We start from the raw sequence: 25,901 nt of genomic DNA, 5'->3' as shown, positions 1-25,901 counted from the left end.
GATTTAAATAAAATCCAGATCACTCCAAAATCATTCCGCTGAAAAACAAACTCCAAGTTTACTCCATATGGGGAGTGAATTTTTTTAAAACTCCGGAACTCTGAATGACGACGTGAATTCGGATTTAAGTAAAATCCATAATTACTCCGAATTCACTCCAAATTTTTCAGTGTAAATTTTTTATATTTTTAACTAAAAATTCAATTTATTTATCAACCAATTAAATATTTTACCACCATAATAATTTCACTTTAAAATATTTTCTGTCCAAATTTTTTGAAACTAAAATTATTTCAAATAACGCGAGCAAATCGTATACATATGTTTCCAAATCCTATTTAGAATAAAAAAAAATAAACATTTTAAATAAGTAATACTATTTAAAAATTGACAATAAAAAAAATGCATTCGATCAAGTATAAAGCTATATATGGTAGAATACAAACACAGAGCAGACCACCAAGCCTATTTGGCACACGTGTCGTAGCACGTTCAATTGGTCTCAATCTGCCCTTCTCGCGATGAGCCAGTTAAATACAAAAGGACACACGCCGAGACACGTGAACTGAACCACGTCACTAGCCGACTTCTTCGGGGGCATACGCAAATCTATACCTAACCGATCTATTTGTAAGTTTAAGTGTAAGTGCCAGAAAGCATGTATCCAAAATCATTTAAGTGTTTCCACATTTTCTGTATTCTTTTATTGACGTTTCTCTATACATTATTATCGATACATATTCGTTTGGAATTGGTTGCGATTCAATGTCGCCTCATTACACAAGTGATTTATTAACTCTTTGTGTGTAAAAATTGTTTCTATATATAGAATTATGATACATATATATTTTTATTTATCCATACATGTTGAAAAAAAATTTGATATTTTATTTAAGTTTACTAATTAATATAAATATCAAGCAGACGAAAAAAATAAATGCCTAAGAAAAAAAATATACACTGGGACTTAAATTCCGGAGTATACTTAGACTTGTAAATTTGTATAGATTTTTATTGATCAAAGCTAATTATCAAATCGTAGAAAAAATTTAGATTTGAGATCTACATAAATTTGAGAGAATTCAAATCGATTTTATTTACGTTTTCATGTAGATCTAAAATCAAATGCCAGTTGATCTAGTCAGATCTCATTAGATCTTAATTAATAATAATAATTATTTGATACACGGAGAAAAAAATTAAGTAATTTTTACTAAATTTGAAAAAAAAAATTACAATCCGAGAAGTGAGGAAGAGAAAGTGTATAACCAACTGGTGGTCAAAACAGCGGGGCACTAAAAATTTGGTAAAAAATTTGTTCCAAAATTTTGTTTAACCCTAATCCCTTGAACATAGCTCGTTTGTGTCCATGAATTTTCAAATATTTTGCTTATAAGCAGCTTACATGCTTCCGAATTTTGATGAAAATGTTTATTGAAAAAGGGATTTTCGGGACTGGCATCAACTCTATCGCATAGTAAGAAGTCCGAAGAAGATCTACGAATTTTTTTAGATTTTTCCTTACAGAATAACATATTTAAATTAATAGCGGGCGCTAATGACTTATGTTCAAGTTTTACGAGTGTTAAAAACAGCGACATGGGATTAGGGTTCAAATTGAAACCCATTTTTTTTCAGAAAATTTGATTTATCATTGAAACTTATACTTTTGATAGAATAAACTTCAAAGAATGTTATGCTTTAAAACTAAAAAACAAAATTAAATATAGTAATAATCAGTGAACAATAATTTTATCATACTCATTTTTTTTTAAGGAAAAATTTTTTTTTCTTTTTTTAGGGGGTGGTCCATTTTGTCTGCCAAGTAAAAAAATATTTCATAGCAACTGTAAATTTGGTTTAATTACTCTAAATTGAAGTCAAGAGAAGGAGATCCAGAGAATTTGAGTCCACAAAAATCTATTATTTTGTCAGTGATTCCGTTTTGCCCACCCTTCCTTTAATTGAATGTAATGAATCTAAAAAACCACAAATAGTTTGTTTTTCCCAACGATCCTAAATTCAACAATCAAACGGATTTTGGTAAACCATGTTCAACCACTCGTATAACCTCGTAAGCATATTTGAGCAATAAATAATTTAGCAAATAAATTGATCCCCACGGACTATAAACAGATACTTAGAGGCACGCGTCCAAAGGCTCTTTTGAAGGATTGTAAAATTTTAGTCCAGCAGTTGAAAGTATAATAGAGGATGATACTTTGGACAATTTATTTACATCGATAAAGACCCCTACTGTGAGAACTAGTTCAGGAAGGGCCCGCGGCGTGAAATCTCTATTATAAAGCTCACTGGCTACCCTCTTGTCGCTGGTGCTGACAGGGGGTTCTCTGTGTTACCCTGAAAGGAATAGACGGGTGGCTAGTGTGTAATCGCGAATTAAATGTTTGAACGGAAATCCGACCACTCCACCGATTCCGTATCCAATCACTTTCAATTATCATTTCTTTATAAATTATCACTATTACATAATATTATGAACGTACACTTTTTATCACGAAATTCTCATTAAATATTCTATGATACACATATAAATTACAAAGTAATTAAAATCAATCATTAAAAATTAATTTGAATTCAAAAGTCATAATTATTGTTATTATTAATTTTAATGGAAAATATTCTCAAGATTTTTTTTAAATCGAAAAAAAAATCTGGAGTGACATTATAAATTTTTTTTTTCTGCACAATATTTATACTAATATTTATGTGAAAATTATTTTCTAAAATTCCATCTACTAAATTCTTAATTTTTGCCCAAATTTTAATATCTTTTGTTCATCATCACTAATTTTCGTATTTTAAAAATTTTCAGATTTCTCATTTATTTTTCTGCCGATTAGAATTTATCAAAGTCAAGCAAATCACTCTTTTTTATAATTTAACTAAACGATCAATTTTATTTATAGTAAAAAATAATTATCATAATATAAAAAATGTATTAATTCTCTCATCATAAAAATTAAATTAATGAAAATTCATAATATTAATATGCCGTATAAAACAAATAAAAATATTTGTAGTATTAAATTCACGGTTCCTTGGGATTGAGTACCCTATCGTAACAAATTGAGATAAATAATCGTTTATGTCAGGGACAGAAACAGTGTTAGAGCTCTCGAGAGCAGTTGCGGTTGATTTATATAGGTACATATATACTCAAAATGTTGACACACTTTAGAATTGAATTAATGCATCTACAAATATCTTACAATTTTATTAATTTTTTAAATATGTCTTATTTCCCTGTAAAAAATTTCCGAAAAGACTGCAAATTAAATTCGGAGTGGATGATTTTTTATTTATTCACTTCCCTCGAAATGAAATTCACTCCAGAGGGGATTTGATTTTAATATTTAAACTCCGATCGGAGTTAATGCGGATTGAAATAAAATCTAAGTCACTACGAAATCATTCTGCTGAAAAAAAGTTCTCTATTCATTCCATATGCGGGGTGATTTTTTTAAAAACTCCAGAACTTTAAGTCACGGAGTGAATTTGAATTTTTAAATAAAATCTATACTCACTCCGAATTTACTTTCAATTTTGAGTGTATTCTGTTTTAATCAATATGACATATAAATTTAAATAAAAAATGTTAATTACATAGAAAAAAAGGATTTTTTGGCGAAAGAAAATTTTTTCGTTATAAAATGAAAACAAACAATTTTCATTCACTCGAATAATTTTTTTCATGGTTCGACTAAGAATTTTTCGTGCCAAGAAAATTTTTTTTTTCTGTGTATGCGCATTAAAACTATGAACCTGAAGTTAGCAGACAGATATAAATTTTCAAATTTTTTTTTCAACAAATCAATTACAAAAAAAAAAAGAAAAAAAATATGCGCTTGTAGAAAATTAAAGAAACTATAAATGCAATTTTTTCAAACATTTTTTTTTTTATAATTTATCGTTTTGAAAAAAAATTCAAAAATTATTAGACGTCGGCTAACTTCAGTATCATTTCAAACTTGAGTTAGATCCAATTAATACAATGAGGTACAGAAATCATTAAAACTAATTTAAATTTGAAGCAGAGGAAATATCTAGTACATTTAAAGTTTGAGTTTACTCGAGAAACTTACACAATATATATATATATACATGCGTATGTACATATTTTGATTCATATATATTACGACAATACAATTATCCCCTTAGATTGTACCTACAACCCTACGTACAAATACTATTGTGGTCGTATTAACACCTCGTATAATTGCGCCTTACTGGTGTATTGTATACCGCGAAAACATAGCTCATTTGAATATTTGTAAGCCATTCAATTGAAAACGATGGGAAGGCTAATATTTGAATTGTCAATTGAATCTTCCTTTTCTCAGGCTGTCACATCGATAAATATCTAATTTTATATTTAATGCCTCTTTATAAAATAATAAATATTAATAATAAACCTCACATTTTTTTTTATCTATAATTTGAAATAACTCCTCATTCAAATGAAGTTAATTTGACAGTAAGTAGATAAAATATTTCAAATATCATTATCAATAACTAAAATTTTAAATTAATAATTTATGAATTTTGTTTTTTTTACCATAAGTAAAATTAGTGAGTCGAATTGAGTGAATTGGTAATTAAAAGAATCCACTTTAATGTGGTTAAAACTGCAATGACTCCCGGCCATTTTAATTTTTTATTTTTTTGGGTTTACTATTATTATTATAAATATTTTATTTTTTTTATTTCCGTTCATTTTAATATTATTCGTTCATAGTATGGAACATTATACACTCGAGTGAGTATAAAATAATTTAGTTTGGCAGTAACGATAAACCGCAGTGGCTCTACCACCCCAACTTTATAGTTAAAGTAAATTGCGTTATTAAATTTCAACCAATCCGTAACTCTCTTGATAATAATTTTATCATCATTGTAAGCCCATTGGTCGACTTGCTCCGCCCAGGGGTTGGTATCGATCCTGAGAATCCCCTCTAATGTGCAATCGGGGATAGGTATATAAAGCAAAGTCCTTTGGGACAAATTCGGTAGTTGCACTTTTAAACGAGTTGTAATTCTGTGCTCTATCTTTCGTTTATTTAAAAAAATTTTTTGTATAAAAAAATAACAATATTTAAATAGTTGAATTTTTTGTGTGTATAGATTATTTTTAAATATTTTAAATAGTGAACTATGAGTATTTGAAAACCGTGAATTATAAATAATTGTGAATAAATAGGCTGTGATTTATCTAAATATGGCGTCTCATTTGGCTTACAATTATGAAGAACGTGGACATCGCATTAGCTCAAGGCATCGAGTTATTCCGGCTTCACACAAACCCGCTGATTCTATTTGTGCAAAGTAATTATAATTCAGTAAACAAATTTTTTTTTTACTAATGCGGAATTATTTTTTTCGAGGATTATTTGTCAGAACATAAAAATTTTAAGATAAAAAAAATTATTATAGAAAAAAAAGTCTTGAGTCAAGAACATATTTTGGAAAACGTTTTCGGTAACCAAGTCAAGGTTTTCTTGAGCCAAGAGAATTTGAATTAGTCAGAGGAAATTTCTACTTTATCCGAGAAAATTGAGGTTTTCAAAAAAATTTTCTTGAATCAAGAATATTTAGTTTCACTCAAGAATTTTTTTTTTCCGTATATATACAATTCTAAAATAAAGAAGAACGATTTTTGATTTTTTCATAAAAATTTGAGGACTCAAAATTTCTACTTTCATTTTCATAAGATTTTTTATAATGATTCAAAAAAAAATATTTTTTTGAATTTAATTGACCTCGAAATCCTAATTTTGAAAAAAGAGACGTTCAAAATTAGTCTTTATTATATTGAATATCACATATTAATTTATTTTTAACGAGTTTTCTATCTCGTATTACTTTTTTCATGAGTCATGAAGTAAATTAAAAAAATTTTTTAATAATTCATTTTACTGATTACTTACAGTATCGAAATTAGTCTATTTCTCGGTTACAGAGAATCGAAAATTAAAAATTGAATTTTACAATTAAAAAAAAAATTTCCATGGACAATAAGTAAAATTTAACTTCTAGATGAAATAGATAATAGTTATAAAAATATTTTTTCAGCACAAGATATTACGTAGGAAATGGAGGTGGAGGAGGTAGTGATATTAGTGAAGAAGATCTTACAGATTTACCATCTTGTGCCTATGCAGGCCGAGCGACGCAACACGTGGCGGCTCATACTTCACCCCATAGCCATACACACTTGCCCTTACAATATAATATACCGCTGTCAACACAAGGTAAATTGACACATATACTAATTCTCATGTTCTTATACATTTAAAAACTTTGTATATACAAATTGACGCAAATCGTTCAAGTACACGGAGTGAATTTTTTTTAAACTCGAGAACTTCCAGTGACGAAGTGAATTCGGATTAAAAATTCACTATCAATTTTACTACAGTGCAAGTTCAAGCAAATAGTTAAATTATAAAAAAAAACTACTAGCTACTAACTTATTAACTGTAATTAGTATTTTAATTTTATATTACTAAGAGAAATATATTAAATTATTTAGAATTTATTTCAACTCTCAATGAACACTTGCCTTGATTATGCTCCGTTAAATTTTGTTAATATTTAATAAACCAGTATATTTATATACAATATATTTAGTCTAGAATATATTTAATTTAAATAATTGGCCACAAAAGTACACAGAAAAAAATGATTTCATAGCGCAAGAAATTTTTCGCATTATGAATTGAAGAAAAAAAATTTTTTTAGGATTAGAAAAAATTTCTCGATGCAAGAAATTTTTTTTCGCCTTAAAAAACTGTTTCTTGCCCCAAGAGAATTTTTGTTTTTAATTTATAAATATTTTTCATTATATATAATGAAATGATTTTTTGGGGTAAGTAAAAATTTTATTGGAGCCAATTAAATTTTTTTGCGCCGAGAAATTTTTTTTTCTGTGTATGTTTATTAATGAATTAATGAATTTGTTTCCTAGGATAAAATAATGAATATATTAATGAATTAAATATTAATGAATCTTAAGTCGCTGAAGATAAATTTATATTTCATACTAATACTTATATTTAAAAAAACCCAACTATGTTATATTTTTATTTGTACACTATTAAAAATTTTTTCTTTGAATTTAAAGCAAATTATTTATTCAACAGTTAAAATCATAATCATGACTTTATGTTCATTATATTCATGATAAATTATACACTTTATTTTTACATTACTTTACATTTCCAAGTCATAAATGTCATAAAAATTAAAATCACAATGTATTTATTTTAAAGCTGATAGTTATTTGAAAAACCATAAATTTCATAGCAAGATTTTAATAAACTCGAAAAATCATCAAAAAAATTTTTAAAAGTGTATTTTATAAAAATATCTCTGTAGACGTCATTAATAAATGAATCGTCATTTTTTTTTATTTATAGATCATAATGACAATGAGTTAAATGGGTTTGAAGAGGGATATTATCCAAACGGTAGCCCTTATAGAATCCAAAGGAATGCGGCAAACATTCGCGAACGTCGGCGGATGCTAAGGTAAGAACCACTAGTTGTTTAATTTCATTCGAAATTCGAGTTTTTTTATTATGTACGATATTATTACTTTTGAAATAGTGGTGACAAATGAGATAAAATTTTACTTTCTTGAAATAAATCAACAAAAAGTACTTCAATCAGTGAATATCTTCAGTACTTTTTAAAAAATTATTTAAATCCTCACAAATTTTGATGCCGTATTCTGTAGACTAAAAATGTAGAAAAAAAATATATCTATTCAAATCTATAGCCATTTGAAAAGTACTTGATTATATCTATGAAAATTTATGTTGATATATTTACTACACTGTAAAAAATGAGTAAATCCGGAATGCATGCGGAGTGAATGCGGAGCTGATAATTGTTTATTTATTAAATCCCCTTGAAATTCACTCCGAAGGTGAATTTATTTTAATATTTAAACTCCGAATCGAAGTTAATAGTTAATACAGATTAAACATGGTGGCCACATTTCTGGAAAACCTGGAAAACTTGGAAATGTCAGGGAATTATAAATATAATGGAAAAGTCAGGGAATTCCGTCACAAAGCTGGAAAAATTTTCACTTTCTTTTTTTTGACTCAAAAAATCCGACAAATTTTTTTTCAATCAAAACTATTCAAAAAGTGACGCAGCGCGAATGCGGTTGTAAAACCATCTTGAAAAAAAATTAGTAGAAATTGTTTCCAATAGCGAAAAAATGAAGCAGTTAGAATTATCAAGGCTGTTAGAAAAAAAAAGTCTTAGTAGAAACCAATCGCCAGGATCTTCAAGCTATTAACATCCATATTGAAAAGTTAAAAAACTAAAAACATTACATGTATACATAAGTAATGAATTAATAAGTTTCATTATATTTATTATTCGCGTACTTCATTAATACTTTATTAATATTATATGAAATATTCTTATTTATTAAGTTTATTCTAGTGAAAATGCAAAATTTATTTATATTTCATTATAGAGTAAGTTATATAATAACATGGATTTCAAATCAAAAATAAAAAATTATTCATTTAATAAATAAAAAAAAAAAACAATGAACATTGACAAATAATAAAATAAACTTTCATTTAACGACAATGATTAATTATTGATTGACTGACTTATACTATTGTATTTTAAATTAAATAAATATTTCCAATGATTTAATATAGCTACACATAGCCAGGGAATTTTTGAATTATTTGACTGAAATTCCAGTATTAGCTAGACCTTGGGCCAAGGCTCACAAACCAAGACTTGGTAGTTGAATACTGGCTAGATCTTGGGCCAAAGTTGATAGGACGAGACTGGGCAGCCCAATATTGTGCCAAGATTGACCCCGTTGTAAATAATGTTTTTCCTACATGGGAATACCTGGAAAAGTCAGCGAATTTCAACCTCAAAAATCTGTGGCCACCATGTTGAAATAAAATCCAGATCACTCCGAAATCACTCTGCTGAAAAAACAATTTCCCCATTTACTCCGTATGCAGAATAATTTTTTCTCAAACTCCGGAACTCCGTGACGGAGTAAATTCGAATTTAAATAAAATCTATACTCACTCCGAATTCACTCCCAATTTTTACAGTGTATAAATTTTAAATAGTTTATTGCATTTTTTGATATATTATTAATTAATTTATTAAAAATAAATTATATTTAATTTAAGCTAATTGATTATTGTTAATTGAAGATTGATTTTTAAGTTTAATTGAAATTTTTAGCAGCATAAACTCGGCTTTCGACGCGTTAAGGGGCCACGTGCCGACATTTCCATACGAGAAGAGATTATCAAAAATTGATACATTACGATTGGCAATAGCTTACATTGCGTTACTGACGGAAGTTCTTAAAGTAAAAAATGTCGATCCTCTGACGTACATCGAGATGTGTCTCAGAGGTGAGATGAGCAGCGAACGCGCGGAATGGAATACAAGTGGTAAATATGCTCGAAAATCTTTATAACATTTTTTTTAAATTCAATGATTTAAAATAAAATAATAAATAATTTATTTCAGATCTTATGGCTCGTCTGGCATGGATAAATTGGGAAAATCTCGGCGTTAATCCCAACCGACGATCCTCTCTTACCACACTTACTTTCACTGCCGATAATTTAAATTGAGTATTAATGAAAAAAAAAAAAAAAGCTAAACATATTATTTTTTTCGTTTATGATTTGCATTGTAAATAATATCTCGGTGCCCAAAGATTAATTGTGAACTATATAAATATATATATAAAATAGTTAACGTGCAATATAAGCAAATTTAAAAAACAATAACTTTCATATTTGTGTACCTGTATAAAAAGGCGTTTAATATTAATTAGTGTAAGTAGATTTTTTTTTTCAATAACATTTTAATAGATGAAATATTAATAAAATTTTCTACACGCCATATTAAATATTAGTAATTTATTTTAAATTAACCCTTTGATTACTTTTTTTTATTTAAGATATTCGTCGATAAGTAAAAGTACAAATTTCGTCAAAAAAGGGAAAATTGAGATCATCAATTTTTTTTTTAAATATTTTATTTCGCGGCAAATAAATGAAAAAAAAAATATTTCATTAAAAATTGATATTCCATTAGTTCTATTTTTTGTGAACTTTATTAATAAAAATATTTTGTCTTACAAATTTTTTCGCAACCATTTCCAAAAAAAAAAAAAAACAATATTTTCTAAAACCTCTAAACTGATGAAATATTTGTATTGATGTCCGCAATTTTTTCTACTGACCCGCAAAAAATAACAAATTAAAAAAAACAGATTTTTAGATTTATTGCAACTACAAATGTATGAAACTACTTTTGCATAACAACAAATAATATGTCAGTAAAAACAAAAAACCAATCGGATTGCGATTAAAAAAATTTTGTTTTTTTTTCTTATTCCCGATTTAAAGTTTTAGAGAATTCAGATGCAAAAATTAAAACTCATTTTATTTCCCTCTCCCATTATACGGTAGAGTCTCGAGCTCTACTAAAAAACATTTGAGTGACATTATAAACAAAAGCTTAGAGCTCGCGTTGCTTGGAGCTACCATAGTTTGACAGCAAATATTTTAACAACGAAAAAATTTTAATAAATTTTTTTTTAATAATAAATATTAAAAAGTTAAGTTATTCGCAAAGTTTTTTAAGTTCGTTAATATTTAATTTGTCAACTCCAAAAGCTTCATATTTATTTGGAGTAAAAAATAAAGACGACTACGGAGTGTACAAAAAAAAACAATCACGTAATATCTGCGGTCGACGCGGGTGACAAAAAAATGGATCCTAACGTGGAATTAATAATTTTAAATGAACCACCTGCTGCTAAATTAAATTACAATAACATTTTTAATGAGTCTGTACCAACACGAATAATTGAATTGAGTGATTATAAAACAAAATTAGAACTTCGACGTGAGTTTAATTTAGACAGTTATGAGATTGAAAATAGACCTTTAGAATTTTCGTACAACAAAATAAATAATAATCCTACAAAAACAATATTTAATATGAGTAATAATGTCATCTTACCAAAATTACCTGCTGGTACGATAATTATCAAACAAGACGATAAGAATAAATTTTCAAAAAATAAAATACCATCAAGAAATACTGGCAAAATTGAATCAATTATTGGAAAAATAAAATCAATGAAAAAAAATGATAAAACTAAGTAATATATATGTTTTTTTATAATTATAATTTTTTTGAATTTCATAATAATGAAATAAATATTTTTAGGACTGCGCAAATTCAGCGAACTCCATTACGGAGCGCGAAAAAAAAAAGTGACGATACTTTTACTCGGCTGAGACTTTTATCGACAAAACGTAGTGGCCGCCATAATGATGGGGGAGTCAATAAGAAACAATTAAAACGCACTGATATACCTTACATGAATACCAGATCAATAACTAAAAAGTTATATAATATTGGAGCGACTTTTCAAGCGCCAACGGTTTATGATGAAATGGAGTGGAAAGAATGGCCAGTGCATGGAATGCACGATAGACCAATTTATCATCCTCAAGTAATTATCAATATGTCGCATTATCAATTCCAAAAGGGAGTATGATTTTTTTTTTCATTGCCAATCGCTTATTTTAAAGAGAATAATTGAAAAAAAAAAATTTTTTTTAAGCCTAAAGAGCGCATGACTTAAAGTATGTGCCCTTTTGGCTTTCAAAAATTTTTTTATGAGTGAGAATGTAGCAGACAAACAAATCTAAAAATATAGATAAATAGAGTAAATAATTTAAAATCATATTCATAAAAAATTCACTTATTAATTTGAAAATTTTTTAAATGCGCATTTTTTAAAAATTTTATTTCATTAATTATTTACTCTATTAATAATTTAAAATTTATCTAATGTCTGCTACACACACTCATAATTTTTTTTTCGATTTTGAGTTTTAAAATAAGTCTCCAAGACGATTTGCAGTAAAAAAAGAAAAAATTGTACGCCCGTTTGGCTCTAGGAATCTCCTTGTAGCTAAAAGCGCTTATAAAAATATGTCTTTTTGAAATTAGTAACGCGATATATTATAAATAAATAATTTATATTATTAGTAGCATAAAAAAAAATTTGTTAGTCACATTCTTATGATAAACTAAATTTAATTATTTAAATTTAGTATCATTTCAAAAACACTTGAATTTTTTATACTTCAAAATTTTTGAGATACAGTACACTCTACTTATAAGCAATGTTTCTGTCTATATTTTTACTTACAGGAAAAAATGAAATTGTCATAAGAGTGAGTAGAGCTTCCAATATAACTTATAACCAGAGTCTACTGTATTTTCAAACATAAATTATAGGAGAAATAAATTTTCTTTTACAATTCTAAATAAATTTGAATTTATGTAAGACTGTTGTTATTTATATAAATCGCGTATCATTTTTTTTTTTTTTTTGTTTTATAAACATCAAAATTTTTATCCAATTGTTATATTTTTTCACTTTTATCAAAATATTTAAAAAATGAAGAAAGAAATATTTTAAAATCAACGATACTTTAAAAATATTTGAAATTTCTCATAATGTAATCGATTATTTTTTGACAGCTCTTATATCTAATAATCAATGAGTAATTGATTTAATTATCCGAGTATTTGATAAATTAAGTATTCATAGAATTATGTAATAAATTTAATATCTACAATTGGGTAATCTAGTGGTGACTGCATATTACTAGTACTTTTATTTATTACTACTATTATTATTATTATTATTATTATTATTTTTTTTTTTTTTAGATAGGACTGGGGACAGAATTTATTGGCCGTTGTTTTGTTAACGTAGACAATAGATGCTATAAACAAGTTTTACATTCATCGAAAATTGGGTTGAACGTAATGAATAATGAGAACACTCGACACAATAAACGAAGAACTTATTCATATGAGAAAAAAAATAAAATTAAAGAAGATAAAACATTTGCTGACTATATGCATGACAGTTTGCATTACGTGTTGGCTTACTGCGCTCAAATTATGACACCACAATACAGAAAATTAATTACTGAACATGTAGAAATTAAAAAATCTGAGAGTATGGAAAAAATAATTAACAAAACTGACAATCCAACGAATGTTAAAATATCACTTGATAATTTAAAAGGAAATTCGTTTTATTTACAAGAAATAAATTCAAGTTCTGGAGAAACTTCAAAAGTATCATCAAATAAATTGTTGATTAATTTTAAAAATATTAAAAATCATGAAAAACTTCAACAAGCTTTAGAGAGTGGGTCTAAAAATACTTTTATATTATTGAAAACTACAATTCCTTCATCAAAAAAAGACATCAATAATTGCAGAGTAGTTAAGCCTGATACTTTAACTAACGCAGTAGCAAAAATTGAACATTACCCAAAAAATGACGGATATGACACTTATTTAAATTTAAATCAAGTTAAATGCTGTGCTTTGCAATCACATAAAAAATACCGAGATCCGAATCCCACAGAAGCCAAATTAGTGAACGATGAATTACTAAACGGAAACTGGATTAATGAATTAATTCAAAACACTGCAATGATTTACTGTTTTGCTACGGGTGTGCATCAAGATGATGTAATAAATTACATAAATACTCTGGATGCCAATCAATCAATCAATTGGCTCATGTCCCAATTATAAGTTTATCAGAGTAATTAGGATTTATTTTAATTATGATTTTGTTTATTAAAATACTCATCAGTTGACGAACAATGCAGTTCATCTGAGTGACTGATCTCTTAAGTTACCTAATAATTTATAGATGACAAATTATTTTCACACACATAATTACTATACAGGCGGATTAGAATCAAAATATATCCAGGGGGTACTTCAACGAACGTCACAACACTTTTTAAATATGTCCAATGGCTTAACTATCATAACTGTATTTACGTTTTATTGATTAGTTTAAAAATAATATGAAGTATAAGTTGAAAAAAAGAAACGTTATGTGACAACAAATTTTGTCAGGATAAAGATATGTAGAAAATTACTTACAGTTCTTGTTATATCACCGGTTTAACAAAATTTTTAAAATAAATTTCAGAAAAATCTTTATGTCAAGATGATAATTTTTAATTTTAAATTCTTAAGATTAAAATATTTTAAAGAAATTTTGTTAAACAGGTGATTTAAAACAACTGTAAGTAATTTTTTTATGTACCTGAAGATCGGAAAGATTTTCGGACAACGAAAAAAAAAAAACTAGAAAGTAAAAAATCTAGTGGATGACTAGATTTCTGAAATATTTCGCATACAGATGCTGGTATGCCGGTATATATATAGAATTGCAGCCACCCCCAACTACCCTTCAAGTCACTTTAAGCAGTCGAATAACATAAATTTTTTTCATTTTCGTTGCGTGAAAAACGTTCCGATCTTCACGTAAATACTTTTTTTCGAGTATAGATATAGATCCTGGTGAAAATACAACTTCGTTGTTTTTTTTTTAACTAATGATTAATATCTCTTGTAATTAATTTATAAAATTTAAATACGGTTATGACAGTTGAAAGTTATTGGGTACATTTATAAAGTACGGGAGAAGGGGGAGGGTACGTCTAAGGTCGCCTTCAATAGTAAAAAAAATCTAAACATATTATTAAGGGGGGTCGAAGTTACTCAGATTGACTATACTTGGAATTAAAAGTTGAATTTTTTCTTAATTAAGAATTCTTTATACCCGTGAAAAAAATGGAGTAGGTCTACATATATTTACGTAGATTTAATTTATTCTGTTTCCGAGATCTACGTAGATCTATCCAGGTCTACGTAGACACACTTTTTTATGCATTATTAGATCTACATAGATCTATGTAGACGTACGTAGATTTAATGAAACTGCTGTAGGAAAGTATGCGTCGATCTACATACATCTGTGTAGGTCGAGGTAGATCTACGTAACTATATAGATGTATGTAGATCTACATAGATCTACATAGATCCAATGATGCATAAAAAAAGTATGTCTACGTGGACATGTGAATATCTACGTCGATATACATAGACCTATATAAATCTACTGGCGTCTGTATAAAAATGCTTAGATCTCCAAAATAGAACAAATTAGATCTCTGTAGATCTAATACATTTTTTCACGGATACGTATTTTAAATGTTAATTAATTCTTTGTAGTATATAGCGAGTAGAATTTATAGTAATTGTCATTATATTTTTGTCATAAAATATATAATATATTGTACGTTCACTTGATTAAATTTTTGAATCAGTAAGTATACAATAATAAAATATAATTTTTTGATGATTAATTATTTTGAAGTAACATCAAAATAATTAAAACAATTCCTCATTAATTAATTGTAATCACTGAGCTTTAGTTCTTTAATTATTTTATTTATATTAAGTATAATTCATTTTTTAATAATAATTATAAATTAATTATAAGATAATACTTTATAATAATTAAGATGAAAATTTAAATTTAAAATATTTAAAGATTAATCTTTGTTTCGATGTTTGCGACGTTGATACCTACAAAAATAAAATTGAATTAATAAACTAAATTAAATATAAAAAAATATATAATTAATATACCTATAGTCTGATTCAGTATCTGTTTCACTGTTACTTTTACTGACACTGATATTTTTTTCCTCACATTCTTCTGAAGTTAAATTAATAATTTTTTTTTTACTTTTTCCTGTTTTACCTCTTTCCTTATCATTCCCAGTACTTTTATAATCATCTTTTTTTAATCTCTTATTCTTGCTCCGTTTAATATTAACATCATTGTCATCAATGTCATTAAATTCATCGCTATCAATCACCTCTCGATGACGCGTTAAAACACGTCTTTTATCATTCTTCTGGGTTTTATTTATTTTTGGCGAAGTACGCGAGCTAGAAGTAGAATATCCAGTATCTTGTCTTATATTCCTGATTAATTGTTTAATAACATTAATTAACTTTAAATAGTTAATAAAAAATTTAATTAATTAAAGTGGTTCATAAGCCGCAATTCGAGGTCAAAATTTTTAAATTCAAACCCTATCAAAAAAATCCACATGGGAATTCCGCCTAGATTCTTATATAAATTCATACACTCCTATATTAATTCCTATGGATTCGTACATAAATCCATACTTTCTTCTATGGATTCCTACACTGAGAGAACAATTTATTTGAGCTAAATAAGATTTTTTTCAGGCAAATAAATCCCATATTTGAATGGACCCAATCAATACTTTTTTGGAACAAAGATATGGTTCATTTGAATGCAATAATGATTTGTTTATAGTTAACAAATCTGTATTTGAATGGTGGCATTGTAGCGCCATTTGTTAGCTACAAACAAATATATATTTGAATGAAATAAATGATTTTGTTCAGTCAAATAAATCTATTTATTTGGCTCAAATAAATTGTTCTCTCAGTGTATGAGTTTACATGTAATCCCACATGGATTTTTTTAGTAGGAATTTTAAAAGGCCGAAACATGGGGATCCTGGTACGATTTCCTATATATGAAGTTCCTACATGGGAATCCAGGTACCCAAAGTTTTCTACATGGATTTCCCATATGGGAATCCAGATATTTATGGTTTTCTACATGGATTCTTGTATAATTCCATACCCTCCGATATTAATTTCTATGGATTCTTACATAAATCTATACTTTTCTAGATGGATTTCTATGGGTCCCTATGCAATCCTCCATTAATTTTTTTGATAGGAAAACTATCAGTAGTTGAAACAATAATAGTCAATTTTATTTATGTACTATAGAGCATTTAGTATAGAAAATTTCAAAAAAAATTTAATTGTTCGCACACAAAAAAAAAAAAACGTAAAATTAAAGTTTCAAATTTTAGGATTTCACTAAAAGTTTAAATAAAATATTGATATTTACATTTAATAAACTTATTATTAAAAACTGTAATTCTTATAGAATTTAAAAAAAAATTGTCCAGTTTTTTTTTTAATTGGTCATGAAATTATTATTTTTTTATTTTAAAAAGAGGAGGGGGGGGGGGGGGGTCAAACGTAAAAACTTCGACTTATTAACCACCTTAATTATATTAGCAATAAATTATTTGAAAAATATATATAATACATACCGTTTATTTCGTGTTGGTAAATCTCTCACTGATAATTCATGAATATCATTATCTTGTATTGAACAATCATCAGATTCGGATGAATCATCATAATCATAATTTCTCCGTCGTTTTTTTGAATTTGAATTTTCATATTTGTAGGCATCATCACGCGATATTATACTAATATTTGGTACTTCATATCTCTGTCTCTGTCTTATTTTTTTACGTTTTCGTTTAGTTCTATTTTCACTTTGTACGACACAAAGTCTGTACAGTTGTAATAATATTACAAGAGTATTTTTACATGTAAAAAAAATATTCATGTAACTGACAATGTGGTAATGTATTATAATAATTAAACGAAAAGCAAGAAATGGCGCATCTTGGAGTATAATATTAAGAGTAATGGCCCAAGTATCGATACTACAACAACTTGTTTTTGTTGGAACTTTTCTTTTTATTGTTGTACCCGATGACAATCTCGATTTACGAGATTTTGTTGCCGTGAGTACGACAGTGAATTGCATTAATGACCATGACCAAATACCCAGAGTCAAATAAACAAGAACATATTCCTGGCCAATTTTATCTTCTTTGAATGAATCAAAAAATTCAATTATATCTGCGGCTGTTCCGATATAAACAAGTAAAAGTTGGCTCAATTGATCGCGGGTTAAATCGCCTTTGGGCAGCATCCAACGACCAACAATTAATACGAGCATCAAAAATTGCTCTATAAGAGTTACCCATGTTTCGGTTGATATTTGAATTTCAGGTAATTTGAAGTTGATTGACTGAAAAAAATTTAGTTTAGTTGTTTATTTATGTCTAACTAAATGGTCACATGGTCGAGAAGAGTCTTAGCAACTTTTAAATTAAAATTTCTACACGGAGAAAAATGTTGGCTCAAGACCTAGCAATTTTTATTATGCTGTCGACCAAACTTGAAACAGGAAGTGAAGCATCAAAAAAATTATTATGCTGTATCACAATACTTACTACGCACGAGAGACTTATCGATAAACTTTAATAACAATTACTTTCATACATTATAATAATTGTGATGCGGCATAATAATTTTTCATAAGAGCATAAAGATTTTTTGGATGCTTCACTTCCTGTTTCAAGTTTGGTCGACAGCATAATAAAAATTTCTAGGTTTCTAGCCAATATTTTTCTCCATGTATACACTTATCTCTCAAAATATTAAACTCAAAATATCTCAATAGATATTAAGTTTTTTCAAAAAATACAAGAAAACTTTTTTGTAGCAAATTTAAATAGCTACCAAAAAGGTTTCTTTCAATTTTTTAAACAACTCAATATTTAAAGAAATATTTGCAAAAAATCAATTACACTTTTTTTCTTGATAATTTTTAAATTTGTAATATAAAATTTTTCACACGATCTACCAAAATAACATCACGTCACTAATTCCATAAGGAATAATATTTTTATAGGTCCTTTTAGCTTTAGTCACTGAGTTTAAAATCAAAAGGACGTATAATTTTTTTTTTTAATTGCTAATCATATTGTAGACTAATTCTAAAACCGAATATTAGAAAAGAAATTTTGAAAACCAAAAGAGCGAGTAATTCAAACTATACCCTTTTGTCTTTCAAAATTTTTTTAAAATTTTTAGCTATAAAATAAGTCTACAAAAAGATTAACAATGGAAAAAAAAACTATAAGCTCTTTTGGCTTTAGAGAGTTCTAATCAATATTTTTAACAAACCCCAAATATTTTTTCTAAATTTTTTAAATCTTCAGCCGCTAAATTGCTTATATCTATTGTCTCTGAAATATTTATATTTGTGGTGCGTGGTTTGAATCTAGACTCTAATTTATCCAGCTCCAAAAGCCAAATTGCTGGTACAACACTTGCTAGATAAAGGAATACTGATGGACAAAACCTAAAATATTAAAAATTAACTTTAATAATTATAAATATTTATCTAATGTATTTAAATTTCATTAATTATGAAAAATATATAATATAAATCAACCGAATAGGGTAGAAGTATCATTTATGGCCACTGCTCCATTTTTGGACATTTAATACTTTATTTTCATTAATGAAAAAGTATAAAATAAATTCTAATGTATCAGTGTGACAAAAGTATCTTTTGTATACAATTAAAAATTTAATTGTCATTGCGCCTTCTACAAATTATTTTATTTAAATTTTTGAATTGTCCAAAACTGGCCCTGTGGCCAAAAACGGCACCTCTACCCTATATTTGAGAAACTGTCAAAATATTGGATTTAAAAAAAGTTTATTATAAAAATATTTTACTAAGGACTAATAAAAGTCTTAATACTTTATCCGGAAGTGATATGACAAAATGTCCAAATTGACTTGTTTGTTCAACGAAACTCAATTTCCGTCCATCGATCAAAGTTATCTTTACAAAAAATAATGTCTTTTTTGACCTATTTTTGTTAGTTAAAAAAAAAATTTAATCAATTCAATTAAAAAAATAAAAATTTTATTTTTAGCTTTGAATTTATAAAATAATTAATTTTTAAATAGATATATATTTTACTTACCATTTCCATTCCTGATGAGTTTTAATAGCAATAGTAAATATTCCCTCGAAGAACAATAAAACAATAGGAGAACTGAGGTACCAATAAACAGGATTTTTTTTAAATGTCGTAACTTGCCAAATAGCAATAAATCCATGGGATGCAAATAGCAGCCGTGTGATCACTGCTTTTATTGTCGAAATAAATTTAACCATATTTATATTTCACAATAAAAATAAATTGTAAATACATTTAACAAAAATATGTTTTTTAAATTTTTATAAACGTGTTTTTGTTTATTTTAATTAATTATTTTTCGAGCGCTGAACTTAAATTTGTTTATTAATTTACTCAAACGTAAATTGATGTAAACAATTTTTATTTATTGGAAAATTATATAGAGGGTAATAATTAGAGGATAACTGTGGGTGTTGCTGAGTTGTAACGTACTGTGGCCGAGGTAAAAAAATACCAAAGAGGGCATCAATAAATCGAGGTCACTCATCGAAATAATTCAAATAAAACGCGCGCTTCTTAAACCAATCGCAGTCTAAGAAACAACCGCCATTTTCAAATATATAAAGCGCAGTATTTTAAACTCCTGTGTAGGTGAGTTTAGAAAATTTATAAAAAATGTGTAGTGTCTGAAAAAGTATTCAGCAATGGCGTCTTTTACTTAGATCTTTAAGTTGACGTCAATCTACTGGCGCAATTTGACGTCAAAATATCTACAATAAGTTAACGTAAAGATAACGCGACTTTGCTATCAATTTGAAAATATTTTTTGCAAGCAACGTGATGGCAACTTTTTGTACCGACTTGCATTCGAATTGCGGTAGTAGTGGGGGCTTGGATTTGCCGAAGACAAGCAAATATTTCACTCATTCGTAAAAGCAAAAATTAATGTATCAAAAATTGACTTCGATGAAAACTATCAAGATGATCAATATTTTAACTCAAAATTTGGAAGGAAATATTTGACATCTCGAAATCTAGTACACATAAAAAATTTCATTTAAACTTTTTGCTCTCCCACACGTAAAATTGCATATAAACCTGATGTAAAATGGCGGCTTTAATTTGACGTCAAATTTATTTGTTATTTTACGCATAAGAGAGCTGAAGAGGTGGACTGTAGTTTTTTATATATACTGTACGTCATCGCGATGTCAAAAGTATCATTTCAATTTCTGAGCTAAATCTCTGATTTTCTGGACAAAATTCAAACCAAATGAACTTTTTACCACTACAAGAGAATAGTAGAAAAGTTTCGATTTTGTATAACAAATGACAGAGTATAGGCGATAGAGAAAAAATAGCGGTGGGTTTGAAAAAAATTAACCAGATGCTTTGATCCCACAACCGTCGTCTCCGCACTATCCGCGCGCTGTACTAGAACCTCCACGTAAATTATTGGATTTTTTGGCGAAGTAATCTAATCAATATTTAATTTTCTTATTCAAAATCAATCATCATTCAATTTAGAAAATGTCCTAGGGTACTTTGTTCAAAATCATTTTTAAAACTTCTGTATCATAACATTGTCACTCTTTACAAATATTTTTTTTAAATTATCGAAGCTCAAAAGACCAGATTTTTATTGATTTCTATATATAAAGATAGTAAAATCTTTTGACTCGAGTCCGAAAGCAGCCAATGATAATAATATTTGATAAATAAAGAAATAAATATATTGCATGCAAAAAGCCACTCACCACGCCAAGAAATATCCAGAGCAGCAGACAATTCTTTCAATTTCTATAAACAAACAATTAAATTAACCCGCGATTAATAAATTTTTTAATCAATGAGAAAATACATCTATTATAAATTACTTAGTTTAGTTAATAATAAAAATAACTTACCTCAGCGGACGTATTTCTCTGCTCAAACCAGCGACACTCGGTGCATGAAAAGTACATTGAATAAAATCCCTGGTTTTATTTATTATTCAATACTCGACTCGTAGTTTTACAGCCACTTGATTTAATTTTTTCGCACAACTAAAAAAGTCAACATAAAAATTCAAAAATAGAAAGTAGTTCTGGGATATTTGAGTAGCGAAGAAAATTTATACTGTTTTTGCGTTTGGATTTTAAAAACTAAACATATCTCACCTAAAAATTCTTTTTCTCCGACAATGAATGACTTTTCATTCAGATTTCTGTCTTCATTCTCTATTGATGTTTGTGAATAAGGCTGTCAAGGTCTGTAATATAATCATTTATTTATTTATATTAATATATCAAGGAAATATATATTTTTCGGCAAAAATATTTAATCAATGAAAATTATTATGTTTAAAAAAACATTTTTTTTTTAAGAAACATAAAATATTAATTACTCACCTCACTTTCATTCAGAAAAACCTCAATGGGATCGTTATGTTCTGATACTGGATGTCATGGTATTGATACAATCCATGATATTTTTATTCAACGAATGGTGTTCGATAATTTCCTTCGATTTATATTCAATAAGAACCTACAAAATATAAATTTAAAAAATTCATCACAGATCTTAATTCAGCAAATTATTTTTTTTTTAATTTAGGAAGAAAAAAATGCACACCAGAAATTTTTTCAATGACCTGAGGACAAACGGAGGCGATGAAACTGATGGTTTTAATCTTTTTGAACTCTTGTTGGTGTTGTAGATAAATATCTACTCTTTGAATTAATACACGGAAAAAAATTAATCGTGAATGCAACATGATGCAGTCTTGGTAAATAAACATGATAAAATCATGTTGCATTCAGATGATTTGTCATGTTTCGGCTACATGATAATCATGTTGCGGTAACATGAGAAAATCATGTGGCATTCACATGATAATCATGTGGCATTCACATGATAATCATGTTTCAGCTACATGATAGTCATGTTGCGGTAACATGATAATCATGTTTCGGCTACATGATAGTCATGTTGCGGTAACATGAGAAAATCATGTGGCATTCACATGATAATCATGTTTCGGCTACATGATAATCATGTTGCGGTAACATGAGAAAATCATGTGGCATTCACATGATAATCATGTTTCAGCTACATGATAGTCATGTTGCGGTAACATGATAATCATGTTTCGGCTACATGATAGTCATGTTGCGGTAACATGAGAAAATCATGTGGCATTCACATGATAATCATGTTGCTGCCACATATTGTCATGTAGCCGAAACATGACAAATCATGTTGCATTCACATGATTTTCTCATGTTACCGCAACATGATTATCATGTAGCCGAAACATGATTATCATGTGAATGCCACATGATTTTCTCATGTTACCGCAACATGACTATCATGTAGCCGAAACATGATTATCATGTGAATGCCACATGATTTTCTCATGTTACCGCAACATGATTATCATGTAGCCGAAACATGACAAATCATGTGAATGCAACATGATTTCATCATGTTCATTTACCAAGACTGCATCATGTTGCATTCACGATTAATTTTTTTCCGTGTAGGAATTCGTAGCAAAAGGTACCTAAATTGAAACTGGAATTTGTGATACAAAATTGGAGAACTTGAAAATTATCTGACAAGGAAAAATTGCTGAGACAGCCGGGAAAATTATCTGGCTGTTTGCTACAAACGTTTGTTTCCATATCAATGTTTGGTTATAAGTTCTTTAGGATAAATAAGTATCGAATTACTCCTGTCTATGAAATATTTCCAAGTTCTGAAGGTAATTAAATTGTGTCATAGTGAATTATTATATTTGGAGGTCAAGTTTTGATAAAAGTAATTCGCAATCAAATTTGTTTTGGAAAAAATGTCAGCCCATAAATTCGACTCGAGTCAAAAGACAATCAATAAAAATAATTATTAATATACTAAAAAATATATCATGCAGAAAGTCACTTACCACACCGAGAAATATCCAGACCAGCAGACAATTCTTTCAATTTCTGTAAAAAAAAAGAAAAGAAAATACAATCAATAGCTTGGTAAAAAATGAAAAATTGTTTTTGTCTAAATTATTTCGTTTGGAAAATAAAATTTACCTCGGCGGACGTAATTCTCTGCTGTCAGCAGCCAAAACCAGCAAAAAGAGATGCATGACAATCAGGATCACAGTAATAACGTCACTGCCTTCTTTGTCATTTTGAAATTGCTGAGTTCTCATCCAAATTTTGAAACCAACTGAAACATTTCATACAAAATTACAAGTAGATAATAAATAATATTTTGTACCCCAGAATAAAATATTTAGAAATAATTAAATACGAAAGCTTACCAGGTCATGTTGATTGAAACATTTGTCGTCACTTTCTTCGCTGTCGTCTGCTTGCAGTCACACAATGACGGCGACTTTTATAAATTGAGACAACGTAAAATTTAAAAGTATGAAATTTTTTCTTCGCCACAATTTTTGCTTCCAACATTTGTAACACCGTCATCAAAATCATTTTATAAATTCAAAACCTATAAAATGATTAAAATTTTCTGATCAATTGAATGTGTCTGACCGAAGCAGATGTGAGACATTTTCTAAATTTTAAGTAAATGAAATAATTAATTAAAACAATAAAATTGAAGTAAATGCGCGTACTGATTTTTCAGTTATCTAAATAATATTATCTATTTTTTAAATTTTTATTCTACTACATTTAATGACACTGAATTTATCCAACGTCTGATAATTTTTGAATTTTTTTCAAAACGATAAATTATGAAAAAAATATTCCAAGTCATTGCACCTATAGTTGTTTTAATTTTCTACAAATGCATTTTTTCTTTTGTAATTAATTAGTTCAAAAAAAATTCGAAAATTGTTAATTGTCTGCTAACTTCAGGATCATTACATTTTACATGAGTGTGAATGAAACTGACAAGTGAGAATTTTTTAAATTTTAGAATAAAGAAATGACATGTAAGCAGAGTAAAAATTAAAAAATGCGTATTTAGATCAATTCAAAATTCTTACGCGGATTTTTTTAAATTTAATTATTTTAATTATTTAAAATTCATAAAATGTATCATGTCTGCTGTATTTAACTCATCATTTTATTTATTTATTCCTAAATTTAAAAAATTGCCAACTGTTGGCTACATTCGCACTCATTCAATAAGAGTAATATTTCAAAAACCTCCAGATTAACATTTATTGATGTCTCTTTTTAATAAGTTAAATTTTTTTTCTTGAAAAAAAAAATTAAAATGTAATCATTTATGCTGAATTTTCAAAAACCAGCGATATTCAATAAAAACTATTATTTCAAATTGATCATTGTTACTTTAGAAAACTATCAAACTATTAATCATTACTAGATATCATGAATAAATAAAATAAAATGTATAAACTAACGGAGCTTACCCGAGAGATGTTTGCGACGCGGCAGCCATGACAGTTACGGAACATTGGCGGGTTCCAGTCTGTTTGAACACACGCAGGCGCACATTGACGTCAACTGATGAAACTACGGCACTGCGTGTAAGTTCCAAAATTAAAAGTTTGAAATTTTTTTTTTCTTAACGGCGATTTTTTATGAGTGTGAATGTACCAGACATCAGAAAAATTTAAAATAATTAATAAATAGAATAAATAATAAATACAATTAAATTTTAAAAAAATGCGTAATTAAAAAATTTTGAAATTAATAAGTGCATTGTTTATAAATATTTTTTTAAAATTATTTACTCTATTTATGTATAGTTTCAAATTTTTCTGATGTCTGCTACATTCAAACTCATGATTTTTTTGCCAGAAAATTTTTCTCAGCCATCCTGGTCATTCATTTTCATCTCATGTAGAAAATTAAATAAAACTATTGGGGAAATTTTGAAAAATATGTTTTAAAATTACACCCACAGTTTTTCTATTTTTCTATACGTGCATATTTTTATGAGAAAAAAAAATCGGAAAATTGTTGAGTATCTGACAACTTCAGGATCAATTTTTTAAATAATTTATCGTTTTGAAAAAATTCAAAAAATTACTAAACGTCAGTTAACTTCAGTATCATAAAAAAATATCCTTTGTTTTACCTGACAATTTGTGATATTGATGAATAAATTGTCAATCAGCTTTTTATTCTAGCAGCAACTATTTAAATTAGACAATATATTAATATATAAAGTATGATAATAAAAAATAAATAAATAGTCTTCAAAATCTCGTTTATTTAAAAAATTTATCCGGCTTTCACTGAGTAGCTCAAAGCAAGCAGTTGAACACTTGGTATAAAACGCACCCATCGTTCGTTAATATTTGAACCAGAGCGCGTGCGCTGTTGTAACTTGAATTTAGGT

At 27.5% G+C, this 25,901-nt stretch overlaps 3 protein-coding genes and 1 long non-coding RNA gene across 6 annotated transcripts; 2 read left to right on the top strand and 2 right to left on the bottom strand.

Annotated features, from left to right (window-relative positions):
• The first annotated feature begins 5,046 nt into the window (after positions 1 to 5,046).
• LOC130671191 (myogenic factor 6) lies at positions 5,047 to 9,929 on the top strand. 2 transcript variants are annotated; one of them, XM_057474924.1, is made up of 5 exons: positions 5,047 to 5,346; positions 6,094 to 6,272; positions 7,440 to 7,551; positions 9,265 to 9,476; positions 9,556 to 9,929. In XM_057474924.1, exons 1-5 carry the CDS (start codon positions 5,240 to 5,242, stop codon positions 9,660 to 9,662), a joined length of 717 nt encoding a protein of 238 aa, XP_057330907.1. In that variant the 5' UTR covers positions 5,047 to 5,239; the 3' UTR covers positions 9,663 to 9,929. The 2 variants fall into 2 exon arrangements, with proteins under 2 accessions (XP_057330907.1, XP_057330906.1); XM_057474923.1 differs by having other exon boundaries at positions 9,262 to 9,476.
• A 660-nt stretch (positions 9,930 to 10,589) lies between these two features.
• Positions 10,590 to 15,318, top strand: LOC130671177 (uncharacterized). The gene is made up of 3 exons (XM_057474906.1): positions 10,590 to 11,206; positions 11,275 to 11,563; positions 12,796 to 15,318. The coding sequence occupies exons 1-3, from the start codon at positions 10,812 to 10,814 to the stop codon at positions 13,678 to 13,680; spliced, it is 1,569 nt and encodes a 522-aa protein (XP_057330889.1). The 5' UTR covers positions 10,590 to 10,811; the 3' UTR covers positions 13,681 to 15,318.
• A 217-nt stretch (positions 15,319 to 15,535) lies between these two features.
• LOC130671193 (transmembrane protein 26) lies at positions 15,536 to 19,897 on the bottom strand. Of its 2 annotated transcripts, none has more exons than XM_057474926.1 (4): positions 19,653 to 19,897; positions 18,838 to 19,015; positions 17,121 to 17,896; positions 15,536 to 15,939 (listed from the first exon to the last, which is right to left on the bottom strand). In XM_057474926.1, the coding sequence occupies exons 1-4, from the start codon at positions 19,844 to 19,846 to the stop codon at positions 15,567 to 15,569; spliced, it is 1,521 nt and encodes a 506-aa protein (XP_057330909.1). In that variant the 5' UTR covers positions 19,847 to 19,897; the 3' UTR covers positions 15,536 to 15,566. The 2 variants fall into 2 exon arrangements, with proteins under 2 accessions (XP_057330909.1, XP_057330910.1); XM_057474927.1 differs by having other exon boundaries at positions 15,536 to 15,903.
• Positions 19,898 to 21,308: 1,411 nt separating this feature from the next.
• On the bottom strand, positions 21,309 to 21,971 carry LOC130672067 (uncharacterized). Its single transcript, XR_008990619.1, has 3 exons — positions 21,749 to 21,971; positions 21,497 to 21,634; positions 21,309 to 21,389 (listed from the first exon to the last, which is right to left on the bottom strand). It is a non-coding gene; the product is annotated as an uncharacterized LOC130672067 (long non-coding RNA).
• Between the last annotated feature and the right edge of the window lie 3,930 nt (positions 21,972 to 25,901).

Source organism: Microplitis mediator, chromosome 7 (genome assembly GCF_029852145.1).
Source record: "Microplitis mediator isolate UGA2020A chromosome 7, iyMicMedi2.1, whole genome shotgun sequence".
In the NCBI taxonomy this organism is placed as follows: domain Eukaryota; kingdom Metazoa; phylum Arthropoda; class Insecta; order Hymenoptera; family Braconidae; genus Microplitis; species Microplitis mediator.
This window is presented reverse-complemented; position numbering and strand designations above follow the sequence as displayed.

What these genes read in the sequence shown, in the direction of transcription:
- LOC130671193 (XM_057474926.1), bottom strand. Translation starts at nt 19,846, where the DNA reads ATGGTTAAATTTATTTCGACAATAAAAGCAGTGATCACACGGCTGCTA. An exon ending in ATTTAGAAAAAATATTTGGG is followed by an intron (nt 17,897 to 18,837) that starts GTTTGTTAAAAA and finishes AATTTTTTTCAG; the next exon opens with TCAATCAACTTCAAATTACC. An exon ending in TTACCAACACGAAATAAACG is followed by an intron (nt 15,940 to 17,120) that starts GTATGTATTATA and finishes ACAATTAATCAG; the next exon opens with GAATATAAGACAAGATACTG.
- LOC130671177 (XM_057474906.1), top strand. Translation starts at nt 10,812, where the DNA reads ATGGATCCTAACGTGGAATTAATAATTTTAAATGAACCACCTGCTGCT. An exon ending in AAAAAAAATGATAAAACTAA is followed by an intron (nt 11,207 to 11,274) that starts GTAATATATATG and finishes AAATATTTTTAG; the next exon opens with GACTGCGCAAATTCAGCGAA. An exon ending in GACCAATTTATCATCCTCAA is followed by an intron (nt 11,564 to 12,795) that starts GTAATTATCAAT and finishes TTTTTTTTTTAG; the next exon opens with ATAGGACTGGGGACAGAATT.
- LOC130671191 (XM_057474923.1), top strand. Translation starts at nt 5,240, where the DNA reads ATGGCGTCTCATTTGGCTTACAATTATGAAGAACGTGGACATCGCATT. An exon ending in GCTGATTCTATTTGTGCAAA is followed by an intron (nt 5,347 to 6,093) that starts GTAATTATAATT and finishes ATATTTTTTCAG; the next exon opens with CACAAGATATTACGTAGGAA. An exon ending in TATACCGCTGTCAACACAAG is followed by an intron (nt 6,273 to 7,439) that starts GTAAATTGACAC and finishes TTTTATTTATAG; the next exon opens with ATCATAATGACAATGAGTTA.